At 38.8% G+C, this 20,778-nt stretch overlaps 1 protein-coding gene across 2 annotated transcripts in view; it reads right to left on the bottom strand.

Moving 5' to 3' along the window:
* Positions 1–20,778, bottom strand: part of CREBRF (CREB3 regulatory factor) — an 81,301-nt gene that overhangs the window by 6,551 nt on the left and 53,972 nt on the right. For both annotated transcript variants that reach the window (XM_012461154.2, XM_012461156.3), the window contains exons 7-8: positions 19,799–19,872; positions 9,905–10,027 (exon numbers count right to left, since the gene is read on the bottom strand). In XM_012461154.2, coding sequence (XP_012316577.1) covers positions 9,905–10,027; positions 19,799–19,872 — 197 coding nt within the window. The remainder of the gene's footprint in view (positions 1–9,904; positions 10,028–19,798; positions 19,873–20,778) is intronic.

Raw genomic sequence — 20,778 nt, 5'->3', positions numbered from 1 at the left:
GAGAATCACTTGAACCCAGGAGGCAAAGGTTGCAGTGAGCCAAGGTTGTGCCACTGCACTCCAGTCTGGGCAACAAGAGCGAAACTCTCAGATTAAAAAAAAAAAAAAAAAGGAATATATTTGTCATTGCTCATAGGAAGAAGTCAAAGGATACCATAAAAAATATTAGCCGGGTGTGGTGGCTCACGCCTGTCATCCAGCACTTTGGGAGGCCAAGGTAGACCGATCACTTGAGGTCAGAAGGTTGAGACCAGCCTGGCCAACACACTGAAACGCTGTCTCTACTAAAAATACAAAAATAAGCCAGGCATGGTGGCAGGTACCTGTAATCCCAGCTACTCAGGAGGCTGAGACAGGAGAATCACTTGAACCTGAAAGGCAGAAGTTGCAGTGAGCTGAGATTATGCCACTGAACTCCAGCGTTCATGACAAGAACGAAACTCCATCTCAGAAAAAAAAAAAGTATATATACAGACACAACCTTAACCATGTGATCAAACTTGGCATGACCAATAATGAGACAATCTGATATTATATGCCTCTTGACTGATGGAATAAGAAGGATATATGATACATTCCTACTAGAACATCTAACTGCATTTAGTCATGAGGAAACAGATAAATCCAAATGTTGAAACATTTTACAAGACCTCAATTTTTCATAAAAATAAAATAAGATGGGGAGACAGATGTGGACTACATTATTGAGACAACTGGGAAAATTTAAGTATGGAACCCAAATCGGATAGTATATCAATGTTGAAGCACTGGGATGTGACACTGGCATTATGGCTAAGAAAATGTCCTTGTTTTCAAGCAATACAGGCTAAAATAGTTAGAGACAAAGAATCACGATTTTTACAAGTTATTTTCAAATATTCCCTGTCCAAAATACACATGTAGATAGAGGTAGGAAAAAAGCAAATGTAATAAAATATTAATAATTGGTGAGGGCTGGGCAAGGTGGCTCATGCCTATAATCCCAGTGCTTTGGGAAGCTGAGGCAGAAGGATCACTTGAGCCTAGCCTGGGCAACATAGCAATAACCCATCTCTACAAACATAAAAATAAATTCACTGCTGGCTGGATGCGGTGGCTGATGCCTGTAATCCCAGCACTTTCGGAGGCCAAAGTGGGCGGATTACTTGAGGTCAGCAGTTTGAGACCACCTGCCCAACATGGTGAAACCCCATCTCTACTAAAATGCAAAAACATAAGCCAAGAGTGGTGGTGCGTGCCTGTAATCCCAGCTACTTGGGAGGCTGAGGCAGGAGAATCATTTGAATCTGGAAGGTGGAGGTTGCAGTGAGCCGAGATCAAGGCACTGCACTCCAGCCTGGAAGACAGAGTGAAAAATAATAAAAATATAAATAAATAAATAAATAAGCTGGGCATGGTGGCACACACCTGTAGTCCTACAGTTGGTGCCCAAAGATGGCTTGAGTCCAGGAGTTTGAGGCTGCAGTGAGCTATGATAGCACCACTGCATTCCAGCCTGGATGACAGAGCAACACTCTGTTTCTTAAAAAAAAAAAAAAAAAAAGGCAATTAATTTTAAAAAACAACAAAAACAATTGATGAATCTAGTTGAAGGAAATGCAGATGTTCATTGTATAATTCTTTCTACTTTTCTATAGGATTAAAATCTTAAATGAATAGTTGACAGACAAAATAAGTATACATTTTATGTTATAGTTAAAAGCCAGTCCACAAGATAAAAACACAAAGCTTTGCAAATTATCAGAGGACACCAACAAAAGTGAAACCATTATAGATCATACGGTAAACTATTTTAAAAGGCAAAAAAAGGTCACATAAATTCTAGCAGATCTTTTGATAATAACACTTAAACCAAACATAGATATCAATTTTTAAAAACGAGCTCACCTATTAAAGTACAACTTCCAGAATAAATAACAAAGAAAATCCAAATATGTGCTACATATAAAAATCTAAGAAAAGATCTTCTGATATCTGAATTAAAATTAAGTTAAATTTTAATTTAACTAAAATGTTTTTTCTTCTTTTTCTTCTTTTTCTTTTTTTTTTGAGGTGAGGTCTGTCACTCAGGCTGGAGTACAATGGCATGACCTTGGCTCACTGAAGCCTCCATCTCCCAAGAAAAAGCGATCCTCTCACCTCCCTCTCCCAAGTATCTGGGATTAAAGGCTTGCATCACCATGCTGGGCTAATTTTTTCTATTTTTTTTTTCTAGAAATGAGGTCTCCTTATGTTGCCGAACCTGGCTTCAAACTCCTGGGCTCAAGTGATCCTCCTGCCCTGGTCTCCCAAAGTGTTGAGATTATAGGCATGGGCCACTGCACCTGGCTAAAATGTTTTAAAAAGATGTAACTAATATAAAATGATTCAGAAGGATTGAAAATAAAAGAGTAGACAAAGGAATACCAAGTATAAATAATACTATAAATAATACCAAACAAATACAGTAATAAAGCTGCATTCGTGATTATAATACCAGACAAGAAGTGTACTTCAAGATGATAAAAACTATAATTCATAATGCAGATCTAGTACTAATAAATCCTATTCAAACATCCTAACATTCAGAAGCAAAAACACAGAAAATCTGAGCTGAAACTGAAATACATTAGTGGGAACCTTTCTCAGTTCTACACAGAGTAAATGAACGGCCACACACACCCCCCAAAAAATGAAAAGACTTAATTAAAAATATCTAGTCAATATGTGGGAATCTTACTATAAAACAGAAATTACATCTTCTTTTAAAACTCCCACAGAAAATTTAAAATTGTAATCTTGTATTAGGCAGCTAAGAAAATCTCAATAAATCCACAAAAAACTAGAGGTCAGTAATAAAACTAGAAAATAATAATCCCTACCTGCTGGGAAAAATTTTAAATCTCTCTCAAATGATTTTGGGGTCAAAGAGTAAATCAAACCTAAAATTTCAAAGTATTCAGAAAACAATGAAAATATGACACATCAGAACTTATGTCAGAATTTATATCAGCTAAAGTCGCTCTCAGAAGACATTTCAAAGGCTATTATTTATATGAATGATCAAGAAAGAATAAAAAGAAATACATTAAGCATCTATATCTAATAACTCAAGAAATTAACTGGTAAATTAAGAGCTGGTTTTGGGGAAGAAAGTAGAATAACCTATAATGAATCAAGAAATAAGGGAGAACAGACATAAAATAAGAAAGGAAAATGGAACTCTAATGACAGATGCAGAAGAAATCAGAAAACAAAAATGCTTTGCTCAATTTTAATAAATTTGAGGGCCAGGAGGAAGTAGGTAATTTTCCAGGAATATGTAAATTATCAAAAATGATTCCAGAAGAATTTGTAACCTAATGGAGAAATTACCTTTAAGAAAAATAAACTCAGCTGGGCTCAGTGGCTCATGACTGTAGCACTTTGAGAGGCTGAGGAAGTCAGATCACCTGAGGTCAGGACTTTGAGACCAGCCTGGCCAACATGGTGAAATCTCATCTCCACTAAAAATACAAAAATTAGTCATACGTGGTGGTGGTGCATGCTACTCAGAAAGCTGAGGCATGAGAACCACTTGAACCCAGGAGGTGGTGGTTGCAATGAGCTGAAATAGTGCCACTGTACTGCAGCATGACAGAGGGAGAGGGTCTCAAAAAAAAAAAGGAAAGAAAAAGAAAAGGAAACTCCAACCCATTTAAACTGGTCGAGAGGCAAATTTGGGAAGACAGCTACATAGTTGTTGTTGCTGTTTTTGAGACAGGGTCTCATTCTGTTGCCCAGGCTGGAGTGCAGTGGTACCATCACCATTCACTGCAGCCTCAACCTTTCAGGCTCAGGGTGGTTTTGAACTCCTGGCCTCAATCGATCCTCCCACCTCAGCCTCCCAAAGTGCTGGGACTACAGACATGAGCTACTATGCTCAGTCACCACGTAGACTTTTTTTTTTTTAGATGCAGTCGCACTCTGTTGCCAGGCTGGAGTGCAGTGGCATGATATCAGCTCACTGCAACCTCTGCCTTCTGGGTTCAAGGGATTCTCCCGTCTCAGCCTCTCGAGTAGCTGGGACTATAGGCGCGCACCATCACGCCCAGCTAATTTTTGTATTTTTAGTAGAGACAGGGTTTCACCATGTTGGCCAGGAAGGTCTCAATCTCTTGGCCTCATGATCTGCCTGCCTCAGCCTCCCAAAAGTGCTGGGTTTACAGGCATGAGCCACCACACCACCACACAGATTTTTGATCTTCATTTCTCCATATAAAAACAGAGCAACTAAATGGCAAAACCATAAACCCATGGAAAACATTTACAAGTGATAATGTATCCATAAGAACCCCAACATTCAAGAATGTGGGAACAAACTACTAAAAGCTTTTTTTTTTTTTTTTTGAGACAGAGTCTTGCTCTGTTGCCCAGGCTAGAGTGCAGTGGGATGATCTTGTCTCCTGCAACCTCTGTTCCTGGATTCAAGCAATTCTCCTGCCTCAGCCTCCTAAGCAGCTGGGATTACAGGTGCCCACCACCGCACCCAGCTAATTTTTGTATTACTAAGACAGGGTTTCACTATCTTGGCCAGGCTGGTCTCAAACTCCTGACTTCATTATCCACCCACCTTGGCCTCCCAAAGTGCTGGGACTACAGGCATAAGCCACCATGCCCCACCAAACTACCAAAAGCTTAAGACGTGTATGGCATCAGCATTATCAATATTTATGTGGATGGGCCAAAAGAAAGTAATGGAAATGAGAACCAAAAAAATGTATAAGTAGTCAATAGATTACTCACTGGAAAGTACAGTGGGGTCAACTTGAGAACAGCAGCTAAAGCTGTGAGAGATTTTCTCCAAACCAATGCTGAATACAAGGTGAGTGCAAGGAACCCACAGTCAGATGTGAAGGAGCCCACAGTTGAGCCTCTGTGAACTCTGAAAATGGACCAGCCAGGACTCTCTTGCAGGACAAGAGTCAGTCATGATAAAATTAAAAAAAAAAAAAAAACTGGCCAAGGGCACTTGCTCAAGCCTGTAATTCCAGCACTTTGGGAGGCCAGGGTGGGCAGATCACTTTATGTCAGGAGTTTGATACTAACCTGACCAACATGGTGAAACCCCATCTCTACTAAAAACACAAAAATTAGCCAGGCATGTGCCTGTAATCCCAGCTACTCGGGAGGCTGAGGCAGGAGAATCACCTGAACCTGGGAGGCAGAGGCTGCAATGAACCAAGATCGCGCCACTGCACTCCAGCCTGGGTGACAGAGTGAGAGACTCTGTTTCAAAACAAAACAAAAAACCCTCAGGTTGAAATTAAAATCAAGCAAGAAAGGAACTAAAGATACAAAACAGAGATGGTCCAAATAAAATGAGAGAGGGGAGCAGAATAAGAAATCTCAGAAAGCCAGGTGCATTTTTTTGTTTTTTCTTCAGAGTTGGGTTGCCCCGTTGCCCAGGTTGGTCTAGAACTCTTGACTTCAAACGATCCTCCTGCCTCAGCCTCCCAAGTGACTGAGATTACAGGCGCAAGCCACCAAACTTGGCGTGCCATGTTTTTAAATGTTAACTGCAAAGGAGAAACTGTGAAAAAAGAAAAGCTATTCTGAGTCAAACCTTCTTTTAAAAGTTCCGAGAAACTCATTTCACATATATATGAGCAACAGGAAAGTATCAAGGTCAGAATCCCATAAAAAACTTTTCTAAAAAAAAAAAAAAAAAAGATATTAAATGTCACGAGACATGAAAGAACATAAAACTTAATACCTAAGAAATAAGATGACAGAATTCAGAAAAGAATTAGAAATACAGAGGAAAATTCATTCCTGAAATTAAAAGGAACCTAAGATCAGCCAAGTAATCACAGAAAACAATGCTTTAAGAGAAATATAAGGTAAAATGGAGAAATAATGTTAAAATAAAAAAGAAATGAAGAGATAAAAATGATTCAGGAAAAAGTCACACAAGGCAGGCAGATCATTTGAGGTCAGGGGTTTGAGACCAGCCTGGCCAATATGGTGAAACGCCATCTCTACTAAAAATACAAAAATTAGCTGGGCATGATGGCGGGTACCTGTAATCCCAGCTACTCAGGAGACTGAGGCAGGAGAATTGCTTGAACCAGGAGGTGCAGGCTGCAGTGAGCTAAGATAGCACTACCGCACTACTGCCTGGGTGACAGAGCAAGACATTGTCTCAGAAAGAAAGACAGAAACAAAGGGGAGGGGAAGGGAGGGGAGGGGAGGGGGGAAAAGTGACAAATTTAATAAAGATGAGCAAAGAAGAGCCAATCTATAGGTAATAAGAGTCTCTACAGAAGAAAAGCAAAGCAAGGGAACAGATCAAACACTAAAAACATTTGAAACTACATATTGAAAGAATACAATATAAACATGAAAATGCCAACCAAAAATGAGCAACTCTTAAGATACAATCTAGTAAAATCACTGGTACTTAAAGAAAAAATCCTTTTGGCACCTAAACAAATCAGCAAAGTACTTATAAAGATAAAATAATCAGAGAATATTAGCTTTTTTTTTTTTTTTGAGACAAGAGTTTCTCTCTGTCTCTCAGGCTGGAGTGCAGTGGTGCAATCTCAGCTCACTACAACCTCCACCTCTCCTGCATTCAAGTGATTCTCCTGCCTCACCCTCCTGAGTACCTGGGATTACAGGTGCCCACCACCACACCCAGCTAATTTTTGTATTTTTAGTAGAGATGGGGTTTTACCATGTTGGCTAAGCTGGTCTCGAACTCCTGACCTCAAGTGATCCACCTGCCTCAGCCTCCCAAAGGGTTGGGATTACAGGCGTGAGCCACCATGCCCAGCCAATATTAGCTTTTCAACAGCAACACTTTATGCCAAAAGAAAATGGAGAATCATATTCAAGATACTTAAGGAAAGAAAATGAGTCAAGGATTTCATACTTCGTAAAACTTGACTTTCAAGTGTAAAGGGAGTACACAAGCTTATCAAACACATAAGATGTTTACATTAAAAAATAAAAAGGTAAAAATAATTTTTTCTTGTAATGTTAAATTTCCCCCTGTAGGGTAAAGAATAAAAAGGAAGAATAAATATGCTTTTAAAACTAAAAGGAAGAAAAAGAAATAAAGGGTATTCAATTAGGAAAGGAGGAAGTCAAATTGTCTCTATTTGCAGACGACATGATTGTATATCTAGAAGACCCCATCATCTCAGCCCAAAATCTCCTGAAACTGATAAGCAACTTCAGCAAAGTCTCTGGATACAAAATCAAGGTGCAAATATCACAAGCATTCCTATTCACCAATAACAGACTTAAAGAGAGCCAAATCAAGAACGAACTGCCATTCACAATTGCTACAAAGAGAATAAAATACCTAGGAATACAACTAACAAGGAACGTAAAGGACCTCTTCAAGGAGAACTACAAACCACTGCTCAACGAAATAAGAGAGGACACAAACAGATGGAGAAACATTCCATGTTCATGGTTAGGAAGAATCAATATCGTGAAAATGGCCATACTGCCCAAAGTAATTTACAGATTCAACGCTATCCCCATCAAGCTACCAATGACCTTCTTCACAGAACTGGAAAAAACCACCTTAAACTTCATATGGAACCAAAAGAGAGCCCACATAGCCAAGTCAATTCTAAGCAAAAAGAACAAAGCAGGAGGCATCACACTACTGGACATCAAACCATACTACAAGGCTACAGTAATCAAAACAGCATGGTACTGGTACCAAAACAGAGATATAGACCAATGGAACAGAACAGAGGCATCGAAGGCAACACAACATATCTACAACCATCCGATCTTTGACGAACCTGATAAAAACAAGCAATGGGGAAAGGATTCCCTGTTTAATAAGTGGTGTTGGGAAAACTGGTTAGCAGTGTGCAGAAAGCAGAAACTGGACCCCTTCCTGACACATTACGCTAAAATTAACTCCAGATGGATTAAAGACTTAAACATAAGACCTAACACCATAAAAACCCTAGAAGAAAACCTAGGCAAAACCATTCAGGACACAGACGTAGGCAAGGATTTCATGACCAAAACACCAAAAGCATTGGCAACAGAAGCCAAAATAGACAAATGGGACCTAATCAAACTCCACAGCTTCTGCACGGCAAAAGAAACAGTCAATAGAGTGAATCGGCAACCAACAGAATGGGAAAAAATTTTTGCAGCCTACCCATCTGACAAAGGGCTGATATCCAGAATTTACAACAAACTAAAACAGATTTACAAGAAAAAAACAAGCCCATTCAAAAATGGGCAAAGGATATGAACAGATACTTTACAAAAGAAGACATACATGAGGCCAACAAGCATATGAAAAAATGCTCATCATCACTGGTCATTAGAGAAATGCAAATCAAAACTACATTGAGATACCATCTCACGCCGGTTAGAACGGCGATCATTAAAAAATCGGGAGACAACAGATGCTGGAGAGGATGTGGAGAAATAGGAACACTTCTACACTGTTGGTGGGAGTGTAAATTAGTTCAACCATTGTGGAAGACAGTGTGGCGATTCCTCAAGGACCTAGAAATAGAAATTCCATTTGACCCAGCAATCCCATTACTGGGTATATATCCAAAGGATTATAAATCATTCTACTATAAGGACACATGCACACGAATGTTCATTGCAGCACAGTTTACAATAGCAAAGACCTGGAACCAACCCAAATGCCCAGTGATGATAGACTGGACAGGAAAAATGTGGCACATATACACCATGGAATATTATGCAGCCATCAAAAACGATGAGTTCGCGTCCTTTGTAGGGACATGGATGAACCTGGAAACCATCATTCTCAGCAAACTGACACAAGAACACAAAATCAAACATCACCATGTTCTCACTCACAGACGGGTGTTGAACAATGAGAACACATGGACACAGGGAGGGGAGCACTATACACTAGGGTCTGTTGTGGGGGAGTGGGGGGGACAGTGGGGGGTGGGGAGTTGGGGAGAGATAGCATGGGGAGAAATGCCACATATAGGTGAAGCGGAGGAAGGCAGCAAATCGCACTGCCACGTATGCACCTATGCAACAATCTTGCATGTTTTTCACATGTACCCCAAAACCTAAAATGCAATAAAAAAAAAAAAAAGAAACTAAAAGGAAAGAAAAGAAAGAAATGCTATGAAGGAATATATAAAACATTAAAATAGCATCAACCTATTTGAAGAAAAAGTCAAGCCCTGAATTAATCCATATGGAAGCGGGAGGTAAGTGATTGCTGAGGAAAATACTGACATTTAGGGTCTATTCTCCACCTGATTGTTCTCAATATAAATAGAGTTTTGTTCAAGATAAACATTTGACCTTTTATTGTATAAATTTAATTTGGGTGGTTTTCATGGGTTGTATAATGCTGGGTGCCTTCGATGCTACTGTCTGTCAGGTGACTTGCTCCTATGAGCTGAGTTCTCACGTCTATGTCTACACTAGCTAGCTCTCTCTTTCCTGTCAGCTCTCACTTGGCCTGACATCTAGATGCCTGCTTCTGTGATCCTCCCCACATTGTGCAATCTGTTCAGGGATGGGAAACGAGAGAGCCAACTTTGTCAGAATCCTGTGAAATGCACTACTGAGTAAAACAAGTAAGGATCTCTACACTAAAGTGCAAACTGCAGGCTTGACAGCTCTGGGACTGTCTGTCTTCTATGAAAGGGTAAAGTTGCTACAAGTTTGTTTTTCTAAAGTGTTAAAATAGTTTCATGATTAAGTCTAAATTACAAATCGGGGTCACCTGCAATACATGTTTATGAACACTAAATCCCAAAAGATAAAATTACTCATAAAGGAGAGTAACTACAATGAGAGCACTTGAGTTTTTCCTTAAAGAACTTTTAATATCCCCTTAAATCATACATCTTATACTACATGTTATCATTGTTATGAATTTATCTAATATTATTCTTACCAAGAGTATCTTTAATGAGGATTTCAAGCTTCTGCCCCATGTTGGGTCCTCTTTCCTCTCTTGGATTCTGTACCCGATTTACAATCTCTTGCTTGATGGAGTTGATTACAAACAATAAATTATCTGAAAAGACAGAACAAAACACTTGGAATATGTCACTACCATGAAAGACTTTCCTTTTAATTATGTACAACAGATAATTAAGAAATGGAGAATGTGTAAGAAAACATTAAGAAGTAATTATTATAAGCAGCTCCTATCCAAAGAGACTAATTTCAAATGATGTGGTACCTGTTTTTAAAAAATATCTCAAGATTGGCTGGGTGCAGTGGCTCACATCTGTAATCCCAGCATTTTGGAAGGCCAACGCAGGCAGATTGCTTGAGGTCAGGAGTTCAAGACCAGCCTGGCCAAATGGTGAAACCCCGTCTCTAATAAAAATACAAAAATTAGCCAGGTGTGGTGGCATATGCCTGTAAACCCAGCTACTCGGGAGGCTGAGGCAGGAGAATCACTTGAACCCAGGAGGTGTAAGGCTTCAGTGAGCCAAGATCATGCCACTGCACTCCAGCCTGGGTGGCAGAGCAAGACTTCGTCTCAAACAACAAAACAACAACAACAAAACCCTCAAGATTACTGGGTATGCACTCTTGATAACACACTGTAGCCAGGTGTGGTGGTGTGCAGCTGCAGTCCCAGCTACTTGAGAGACTGAGGCAGGGGAATCACTTTAGCCCAGGAGTTGCAGGTAGTAGTGCACTAGCATGGTGACTGTGAACAGTCACTGTGCTCCAGCTTAGGCACCACAGTGAGATCCCATCTCCAACAGAAAAAAATGGCAATGAAAAAAGACAACACACTGTAGACATGCATCAATGTCCACTATCCTGTAAGCAACTTGCCCTACTTGTCTTCATTGCTTTAAGACCTGATAGTGACTGCTATATGGAATCATAGGACCTTAGTAAATGTTTATTAAATAAATCAAACCAAGTCCCTTAAAAACAAAAGCTTTAAAAACAAATTTTCCCACCTTAAAAAGCTTTAAAACAAAACAAAAAGCAAGTTAACCCAAAGTAAGTAAAGGAGGGAACTAATAAAGAGCAGAAATTTATGTAACAGAAAACAAATACACAATAAAAATTAACAAAGCCAAAAGCTGGTTCTTTGAAATGATCTACAACACTGACAACCCCTCACCCAGGTAGCTCCATCATGAAAAATAAGTGATAATACCAATCACTCACATCTGTAACGAAAAAAGTGTTATCACTTTAGAATCTACAGATATTAAAAAGATAAAAAGAAAATATGGTGCTAACAAATTTAACAACTTAGATGAAATGAACAAATATCTTGAAAACACAATTTAAAATCCATATACGAAGAAGCCAGGAAAGCCAGGCGTGATGGCTCATGCTTATAATACCAGCACTTTGGGAGGCCAAGGTGGGTGGATTGCCTGAGGTCAGGAGTTCAAGGCCAACATGGTGAAAGCCCATCTCTAATAAAAATAAAAAATAAAAAATACAAAAATTAGCTGGGCATAGTGGCAGATGCCTGTAATCCCAGCTACTCAGGAGGCTGAGGCAAGAAAATTGCTTGAACCCAGGAGGGCAGAGGTTACAGTAAGCCAAGATTGCACCACTACACTCCAGCCTGGGCAACACAGCAAGATTTCGTCTCAAAAAAAAAAAAAAAAAAAAAAGAAGAGGCTAGGTGCAGTGGTTCACATCTGTAATCCCAGCACTTTGGGAGGCCAAAGTAGGCAGATCATTTGAAGCCAGGAGTTCCAGACCAGCCTTGCCAACACAGTGAAATCCCATCTGTATTCAAAATAAAAATAATTAGCCGGGCATGATGGTACACACCTGTAATCCCAGCTACTCAAGAGGCTGAAGCATGAGAATTGCTTGAACCCAGGAGGCAGAGGTTGCAGTGAGCTGAAATCGTGCCACTGCACTTCAGCCTGGGCAACAGAGTGAGAAACTGTCTTAAAAAAAAAAAAAAAAAAAAAAAAAAAAAAAAACCCATACATGAAGAAATAAAGCATCTAAATAGTTTTTTCTAGTAAAAGAACTGAAATTACCATATGTCTTCCCAAAAGAGAACCAGAAGATTTTAATAGCAAATTCTATCATAAATACGATGAAGAAATAAAATTGATCTAATAAAACTTTGTCAAACAGAAAAGAAAGAGAGATCATGGTCCAATTAATTCTATGAGGCCAGTATAGCCCTAGCACTGAAACGTTACAAAAAAAGAAAAATCATAGACCAATGTCCCTCTTGAATGTTGACACAAAATCCTTAACAAAACACTAACAACGAAATGCAACATACAATATTAGGATAGAATAATATGAAATATTAGCAATAGACTCCAATATAAAAAAAGGAAAATGCGGCTAACCAAGTAGAGTTTATTCCAAGAATGTAAGGTTGGCTTAACATCCGAATATTAGCACATGTAATTTGCCACTTTAACAGGTGAATATGTGATGTATTAACAGAATAAAAAAGAACAATACATGATTGTTCCAACAGATGCAAAAAAAATTATCAACACCCATTCATAATAAAAGAAACTAGGAATAGAAGGGAACTTTCTCAAAATGATAAAGGACAATTCATCTACAGAAAAGCACAACACAAATATCATTTCTAAAGATACAAGGTTTCCCCTGAGATTGTAAACAAGGCAATCACCACTGTATTTAATATTCTGGCTGTTCTAGACATTTTGATAAGACAGAAAAAGAAAAGGCATAAATATCAGAAAGGAAGAAATAAAACCATTCCTATTTGCAGATGATAACTGTGTCAGCAGAAAATCCCAGGGAATCTACATACCAACTGCTGGAACTAAGAGTAATATACAAAGCAAAAATATGTTTTATATATTAATACCAAAGAACTCAAAAATAAAATTTCGCTGGGCATGGTGGCTCACGCCTGTAATCCAAACACTCTGGAGGCCAAGGCGGGTGGATCACCTGAGGTCAGGAGTTCAAGACCAGCCTGACCAACATGGTGAAACCCCATCTTTAAAAAAGAAAAAAATTATAAAAGAAAATTATAAAATTTCAAAAACAATTCCATTTACAGAAGCACTAAAAAATATAAAATACTCAGGATTGCATCTAATAAATATGTTCAAGCACTCTACACTGAACACTGTAAAAGATGGCAGAGAGAAACTAAAGAAGACTTAGCTAGGTGGAAAGAGATACTAGATCCATGGATCAGAAAACTCTATTTTAAGATAGTAATTCTCTCCAAATAGATCTAAAGATTCAAAGCAATCCCAATCAAAATTCCAGTAAGCTTTTCTGTAAAAGGTGATAAAGTAACCTGAAAATGTATACAGACATGCAAAAGACCTGTAATAGCCAAAACATTTAAACAAAAAGAGCAAAATTGGAGGAATAACAAGAACTAGCGCTACCTGACTTAAAAGGTTTACAGTAAATCAAGACAGTTTTGTACAGTGATCAAGATAGTTTTGTATCCACATGGCCAGATGCAGTGGCTCATGACTGTAATCCCAGCTCTTTGGGAGGCTGAGATGGGAGCATAGCTTGAGCCCAGGAGTTCAAGACCAACCTGGGGAAGACAGCAAGACCCTGTCTCTATTTTTTTTAACCTTTTTTTCTTTTTTAAAAATAATTTAAGTAGAGACGAGGTCTCACTATATTGGCCAGGTTGGTCTTGAACTTGTGGCCTTAAGCAATCCTCCCAATTGACCTCCCAAAGTGCTCAGATTACTGGCATGAGTCACCATGCCCAGTCCCATCTCTATTTAAAAAAAAGAAGTTTTATATCCACATAAAGGAAGATAAATGTATCAATGAAACAGAATACAACATCTAGAAGTAAACCCATAAATATATGGTCTATTGACTGAACAAAGGTGCAAAAACAATTCAATAGGGAAGGGAAAGCCTTTTCAATGTATGGTGCTTGATTAACTAGGTATTTATATGGAAAAAAATGAACATCATCTTTTACCTTATACCATATGCAAAAATTGACCTAAAATAGATCATAAGCCTAAATGCAAAACCTAAAACTATGTAAATTCTAAGAAAAACATACAAGAAAATATTTGTAAATGTTGGAGTTGGCAAAGGTTTCTTACAACACAAAAAATCATGAAATATAAAAAAAAACTGACAAATTGATTCATCAAAATTAAAAATGTTTTATCTTTGAAAGATGCCAATGAGGGCCAGGCACGGTGGCTCACATCTATAATTCCACCCAGCACTTTGGGACCCAGCACTTTGGGAGGCCAAGGTGGGTGGATCTCGAGGCCAGAAGTTCGAAACCAGCCTGGACAACATGGTGTAAACTCTGTCTCTACTGAAAATACAAAATTCAGCGAGGCGTGGTGTGCATGCCTGTAATCCCAGCCACTTGGCAGGCTGAGGCATGAGAATCACTTGAACCGGGAGCAGAGGTTGCAGAGAGCTAAGATCGTTCCACTGGACTCCAGCCTGGACAGCTAAGCGAGACTCTGTGTCAAAAGAAAAAAGAAAAGAAAGAAGGGAGAAAGGGAGGGAAGAGAGGGAAAGAGAGGGGAGAGGGGAGAGGAGAGAGGGGGGAGACCAATGAGGAAAACAAAAAGCCAAGCCAAAGAACTTATATCCAGAATAAAGAATATTTATTTATTTATTTACTTTTTTTTTTTTTTTTTTGAGACAGAGTTTCGCTCTTGTTGCCTAGGTGGCACAATCTTGGGTCACTGCAACCCCCGCCTCCTGGGTTCAAGTGATTCACCTGCCTTAGCCTCCCAAGTAGCTGGGATTACAGCTCCCACCACCAAGCCCGGCTAATTTTTTGTATTTTTAGTAGAAATGGGGTTTCACCATGTTGGCCAGGCTGGTTTTGAACTCCTGACCTCAGGTGATCCACCAGTCTCAGCCTCCCAAAGTGCTGGGACTGCAAGTATGAGCCACAGCGCCCAGCCCAGAATAAAGAATCTTTTGAAGAGAAACCAATCTTTTTAAATGGCAAACTATTTGAACAGACACTTCAGAAAAGAAAACATATGAATAGTCAATAAGCACAGGAAAGAGGCTCAGTGTTATTAATCAGAGAAACAAAAATACTACAATGAAATACCACCACACACCTATTAGATTTGTAAAAATATGAAGATGGGCGCTGCCATGTGTTGGCAAGGCTGTGGACCAACTAGAACCCTCCTACACTGTTTTTAAGAATGTAAAATGGTACAGTCAGTTTGGAAAACAGTTTAGTTGTTTCTTATAAAATTAAATACAGACTTAAGAATCAGTCATTCTATATCTAGGTATTTAACCAAGAGAAAACATATGTCTATCCAAATGCTTCTACACAAATACTCATAGCCCCTTTGTTATAGCCAAAAACTTGAAACAACCTAAGTATCCATCAACAGGTGAAGAGATAAACAAATTGTAGTACATCCATACAAGAGAATACTAGTTAGCAATAAAAAGGATCTAACTACTGATACGGGTAACAACATGGAGGAATTTTTAAATAATTATGCCGAGTGAAAGTAGCCAGGCAAAAATGTAAACGTATTGTATGATTCCATTAATGAAAGATCTTAGAAAATGTAAATTGGTCTACAGTGACAAAAAGCAGACTGTGGCTACCCAGGGATAGGAGTAGAAAGTGGAATGACAGAAAGGGGAACTAGGAATCTTTCGGAAGAAATGGAAATATTCATTATCTTGATTGTTTCATATATATATGCATATATGTAAACTAATTGAATTATACTCTTTCAATCTGTAGAGATATTGTACTTCAATTACACCTCAGTAAAACTGTGAGGAAAACACAGTTTTTATTTCAGCACACAGGATTCCTACGGTCTGAAATTAATCTCTACCTCTTCAGAGACTGCATTGGTGATTTGGGGGTTTTGTTCTGTTTTTAAAGAGACGGGGTATTTCTCTATCATCCAGAACAATCCTCCCACCTCAGACTCCTGAGTAGCTGGGATTACAGAAGCGTGTCACAACGCCTGGTGTAGAAACCAGTGATTTGTTATTCTTCATCTAGCAATACTGAGAAGGGGCCAATCTAAACTGCAGTTGAAGAGGAAAGTGAGAAATAATGGGGGAGAGGGACAATTTAAAAACTATATTCAGGGCCAATATATGTAAAATGTGTCAATGAACAAGGAAAGTACAGCTAACTTCCTAAATCACTTGCAACAAAAAATCTGTTTCTTCTTCATGAATAATTGAAAGAGAATACTACTTACTCAAGGATATTTGCACAATAGGGTTCTCCCATACTCAACAGGTTTAAAGTAAGTGGGTGAAGGATATGAACAGACACTTTTCAAAAGAAGACATATATGCAGCCAACAAGCATATGAAAAAATGCTCATCATCATTGGTCATTAGAGAAATGCAAATCAAAACCGCACTGAGATATCATCTTACGTCAGTTAGAATGACGATCATTAAAAAATCTGGAGACAAAATGCTGGAAAGGATGTGGAGAAATAGGAACACTTTTACACGTTGGTGGGAGTGTAAATTAGTTCAACCATTGTGGAAGACAGTGTGGCGATTCCTCAAGGAGATAGAAATAAAAATTCCACTTGACCCAGCAATCCCATTACTAGGTATATACCTAAAGGAGTATAAATCGTTCTATTATAAAGACACATGCACACATGTATGTTCGCTGTGGCGCTGCTTACGACAGCGAAGACCTGGAACCAACCCAAATGCCCATCAGTGATAGACTGGACAAGGAAAATGTGGCACGTATATACCATGGAATACTATGCAGCCATAAAAAAAGACGAGTTTGTGTCCTTTGTAGAGACATGGATGAATCTAGAAATCATCATTCTCAGCAAACTGACACAAGAACAGAAAACCAAACACCGCATGTTGTCACTCATAGGCAGATGATGAACAATGAGAACACTTGGGCACAGGGAAAAGAACAACACTCACTGGGCTAGGCAGAAGGGTGGAGGGGAGGGGAGGGACAGTGAAGATGGGAAGGGCTAACTCCGGGAAAAATGCCAGATGTAGGCAACGGGTTTGGGGGGGATGGAGACAGCAAACCACCATGGCATGTATGTACCTATGCAACAATCCTGCAGGATGCAGTATGTGCACATGTACCCCAGAGCCCAAAGTATAATTTAAAAAAAAAAAGAAAAAACACTATAAAATCTAAAGTAAAACAGTAGAATAGTTCTTCTCAAGCCTTGACAGTGTCCAAGCACACTATGGGGCAGGGAGAGAAAAAAGGGAAAGGGCTCTCATGCTACCACAAACCTCTGGTTTAGGAAATAGAAGCACCTGGCTCTCAGAAATTGAGTCCAAACATTCAACTCATAAACAGATCCTCCTCCTCTGATGTCATATTCATGAAGGAATTTTCTGGTGTTAATTTTTCCATACAGCTTTCTTAGGGACAAAATACCATCAGTCAGGGTGAAGGGCTAACAGTTCTATTTCTCATTCTGAGTCAACAAGTTTCCACGGGATTCACAGAGCAATCTCCAGTGAGCTTTGGCAGTAGGAATAGAAGAAGGAAGTTTGGTGGGATAGGATGAGATGAGTAGTACAGTGGGCCCCTGAAGCTAGTCCCTGCAACCGCTCCAGTTCATGACATATTAAAACTGATAAAGACAACAGAGTACATTTTTCATAAAGCTAAATTTATCTTCTATTATGAGATTATGACCTTCTCAATTTTTTAAATACTAAAATATTCTTCCTCATATGAAATTATAGTAATACTAGATGATGTTCTTTTTAATGTTCTCACTTGGCAAAATATAAAGTTGGTAAGTCCATGTTCTCAAGTCTCAAAATCTTTTTCAAATTGTAAATCACAAATTCTAGAAACCATTGGGCTGATGGATAATGGATAATAAGTGTTCCACAAAGAAGTAACAGAGTGGCTTCCAGATATCTAGGAGGCCAGGGCACCACTAACTGAGCTCAAGGTCAAAATGTTTCAATAGCAAGAAAGAATAATAGGAAAATGGATAGCTTTGCATTTGAACACACCAACAATTATTTTTATCTAATTCATTTATTGAGTGGCTGCTAATAAATAAAACATGAGTTCATTTCACCCATAAACTTTACAGCTGTAAACTTTACAGTTAGAAATTCTTTTCCTCCCCTCAACAAAGGAAATAAAATAATAAAGGATTTAGAAAAACTGCACAAAGTTTATTGAGTACCTATGTGCAAGACATGCTAAACTCAAGAAAACCTCTAGAAACAAATAACTGATCATTTTTCACACTGTTTCACTTTCAATTTACCCGAGAACTACATATTGAAGAGGACAATTTTTGAGGCAAATGAATACACTAACTCTTATAGTACCAGGCTTAAACAAAGTAAGAGAGAAAAGACATGTTCTTATCACAGAAAATCAAAACCAGAGCTTCCCATACCCCTGAAGTGCTGTAAAAGGGTTCCAAATGTGTAAGATAATTATCCCCTCAGCTCATAGCGACCTCCTCCCACGAGCAGTCTACTCTTATTATACTCCATGATGCCTCAAAGATGACAATTTTCTACATGTGCTGCAATGTGAAAAGCCAAGAAGCACTTTGGTTTAGATAAAAACTAATCATTTCCAAATAGGTGCTAGAATGGTTGCATTAAGAATAATCTTGGGGACAGGCTCGGTGGCTCACACCTGTAATCCCAGCACTTTGGGAGGCCAAGGTGGGTGGATCACTTCAAAATCCTGAGGTCAGGAGTTTGAAACCAGCCTGGCCAACATGGTGAAATCTCGTCTCTACTAAAAATTCAAAAATTAGCTGGGTGTGGTGCCGCAGGACTGTAGTCCCAGCTATTCAGGAGGCTGAGGCAGGAGAATCACTTGAACCTGGGAGGCAGAGGTTGCAGTGAGCCAAAATCATGCCACTACACTCCAGCCTGGGCGACAGTGCAAGCCTCTGCCTCACAAAAAAAAAATAATAATCTTGGCTGGGTACAGTGGCTCATGCCTCTAATCCCAGCACTTTGGGCGCTGAGATGGACGGATTGCTTGAGCCCAAAAATTTGAGGACAGCATGAGCAACATAGTGGAAATCCCATCTCTATAAAAAATGCAAAAAAATCAGCCAGGCATGGTAGCGCACTCCTGTACCCCTAGCTTCCCAAAATGCTGCAGTGGGAGGATCACCTGAGCCCGGAAGGTTGAGGCTGCAGTGAGCTGTGATCACACTACTGCGCTCTAGCTTGGGCAACAGAGTAAGACCCTCTCTCACACAAACACAAAAAAGAGTAATCTGACACATGTTAAAAAGATGGATTATTGAGTTCTACTTGTACACAATCTAATTCAGGAGATCTGCAGAGAAGCCTAGAAATGTGTATTTTAACCAAGTACACAGACAATTCCAATGAGCAATCAAATCTGAAAAACACAGATCTAAGTTATTCATACAAAACCTAAAATAGCATTATTCAATTTGGGGGAAATATTAAAATCTGTCAATAAAACTGGCTGACCCAGTAACACAATTAGAAAATAGAAGTAAGAAATTACTGTGATCTTTTGAGAAATGCAGGTTGCTTTTGCTGTCTATCCTTATAAAACTTTCCACATCTTTTACAGGGGAAAAAAAAAAAGAAATAACTGTGGTCATATGTGGATCAACTTGTTAGTAGACAGTGAGATTTGGATTGGGAAGTCACCAGTACAGAAACTTATACTAAAAGGAGGACAAAAATGAAGAAAAGCGAGCATGTAGCTTACCAAATAGATAAATATATAGAAGGCTAGCCAAAAACTAGGCAGAATACAGGGAACGCAAATCACAAAACAAAGAAAAGAGAGAGTGATCAGCAAATCGATAGGTGGTTAATCAACTTCTTAAAACTTTAGGTTTACCATATTCTGTGTTGAGGCCCCATAATTTCACTTTATTAGCTTCATATTGGGCTTTCTTCTTTAACCGACAAGCTCTGTGAAAGGAAGGAGCAATTAGTTCATTTTCTTTTTCTTTAATTTTAATTTTATTATTTTTAATTATGGAGAAGGTGTCTCACTATGTTGCCCAGGCTACTCTCCAACTCCTGGCTTAAGTGATCCTCCCTTTTTGGCCTCCTAAAGTGCTGTGATTATAGGCATGAGGCACCATGCCCAGTCTACTTTCCTTTTTAAGTGACTATTTGTCTTTCATTTTCTAATAGCAACCCAAAACCACTGCCTACTGACGTTTATCAAATGAGTTACCAGAAAACACAGCATAATCATTTGTGCAAATTGATTTTTAAAAATTTAGCACACATTTAAAAATAAAGCTATGATCAGTACAAACCTATTAAAGTGGCTAGAAAACAAAAACAACCAAACAAAAACTGATAATACCAAAAGTTGTAGATGTAAAGCATGGGAAAACTCACATGTTGCCAGGACGAATTTACATTCCTACTAGTACATACAGTACATACAGTTACTTTGGAGAATAGTTGGACAGTTTCTTATAAACATATATGCTTGGATATTTATCTAAGAGAAATGGAAACTTATGTTCACACAAACATGTTTAAGTGAATGTTCATGGTGGTTTTATTCATACTTGCCAAAAACTGGAGGCAACCCAAATCCCCTTCAACTGGTGAATGGATAAAATTGTATTATGTCCCCACCAAAGGAATACAACTCAGCAACCAAAACGAAAAAATTATTACTCCAGGCAACAATATGGAAGTATTTCAAATGTGTCATGTTGAGTGAAAGAAGACAGATTCAGTTGGGTGTGGTGGCTCATGCCTGTAATCCCAGCACTCTGGGAGGCTAAGCTGGGTGAATCACTTGAGGTCAGGAGTTTGAGACCAGCCTGGGCAACATGGTGAAACCCTGTCTCT

This window comes from Aotus nancymaae, unplaced genomic scaffold (assembly GCF_030222135.1).
Source record: "Aotus nancymaae isolate 86718 unplaced genomic scaffold, 86718_ANA_hifiasm-v0.15.2.pri h1tg000015l_1, whole genome shotgun sequence".
In the NCBI taxonomy this organism is placed as follows: Eukaryota; Metazoa; Chordata; class Mammalia; order Primates; family Aotidae; genus Aotus; species Aotus nancymaae.
The sequence above is the reverse complement of the archived record's forward strand: the minus strand, read 5'-3'. Positions and strand labels throughout refer to the sequence as shown.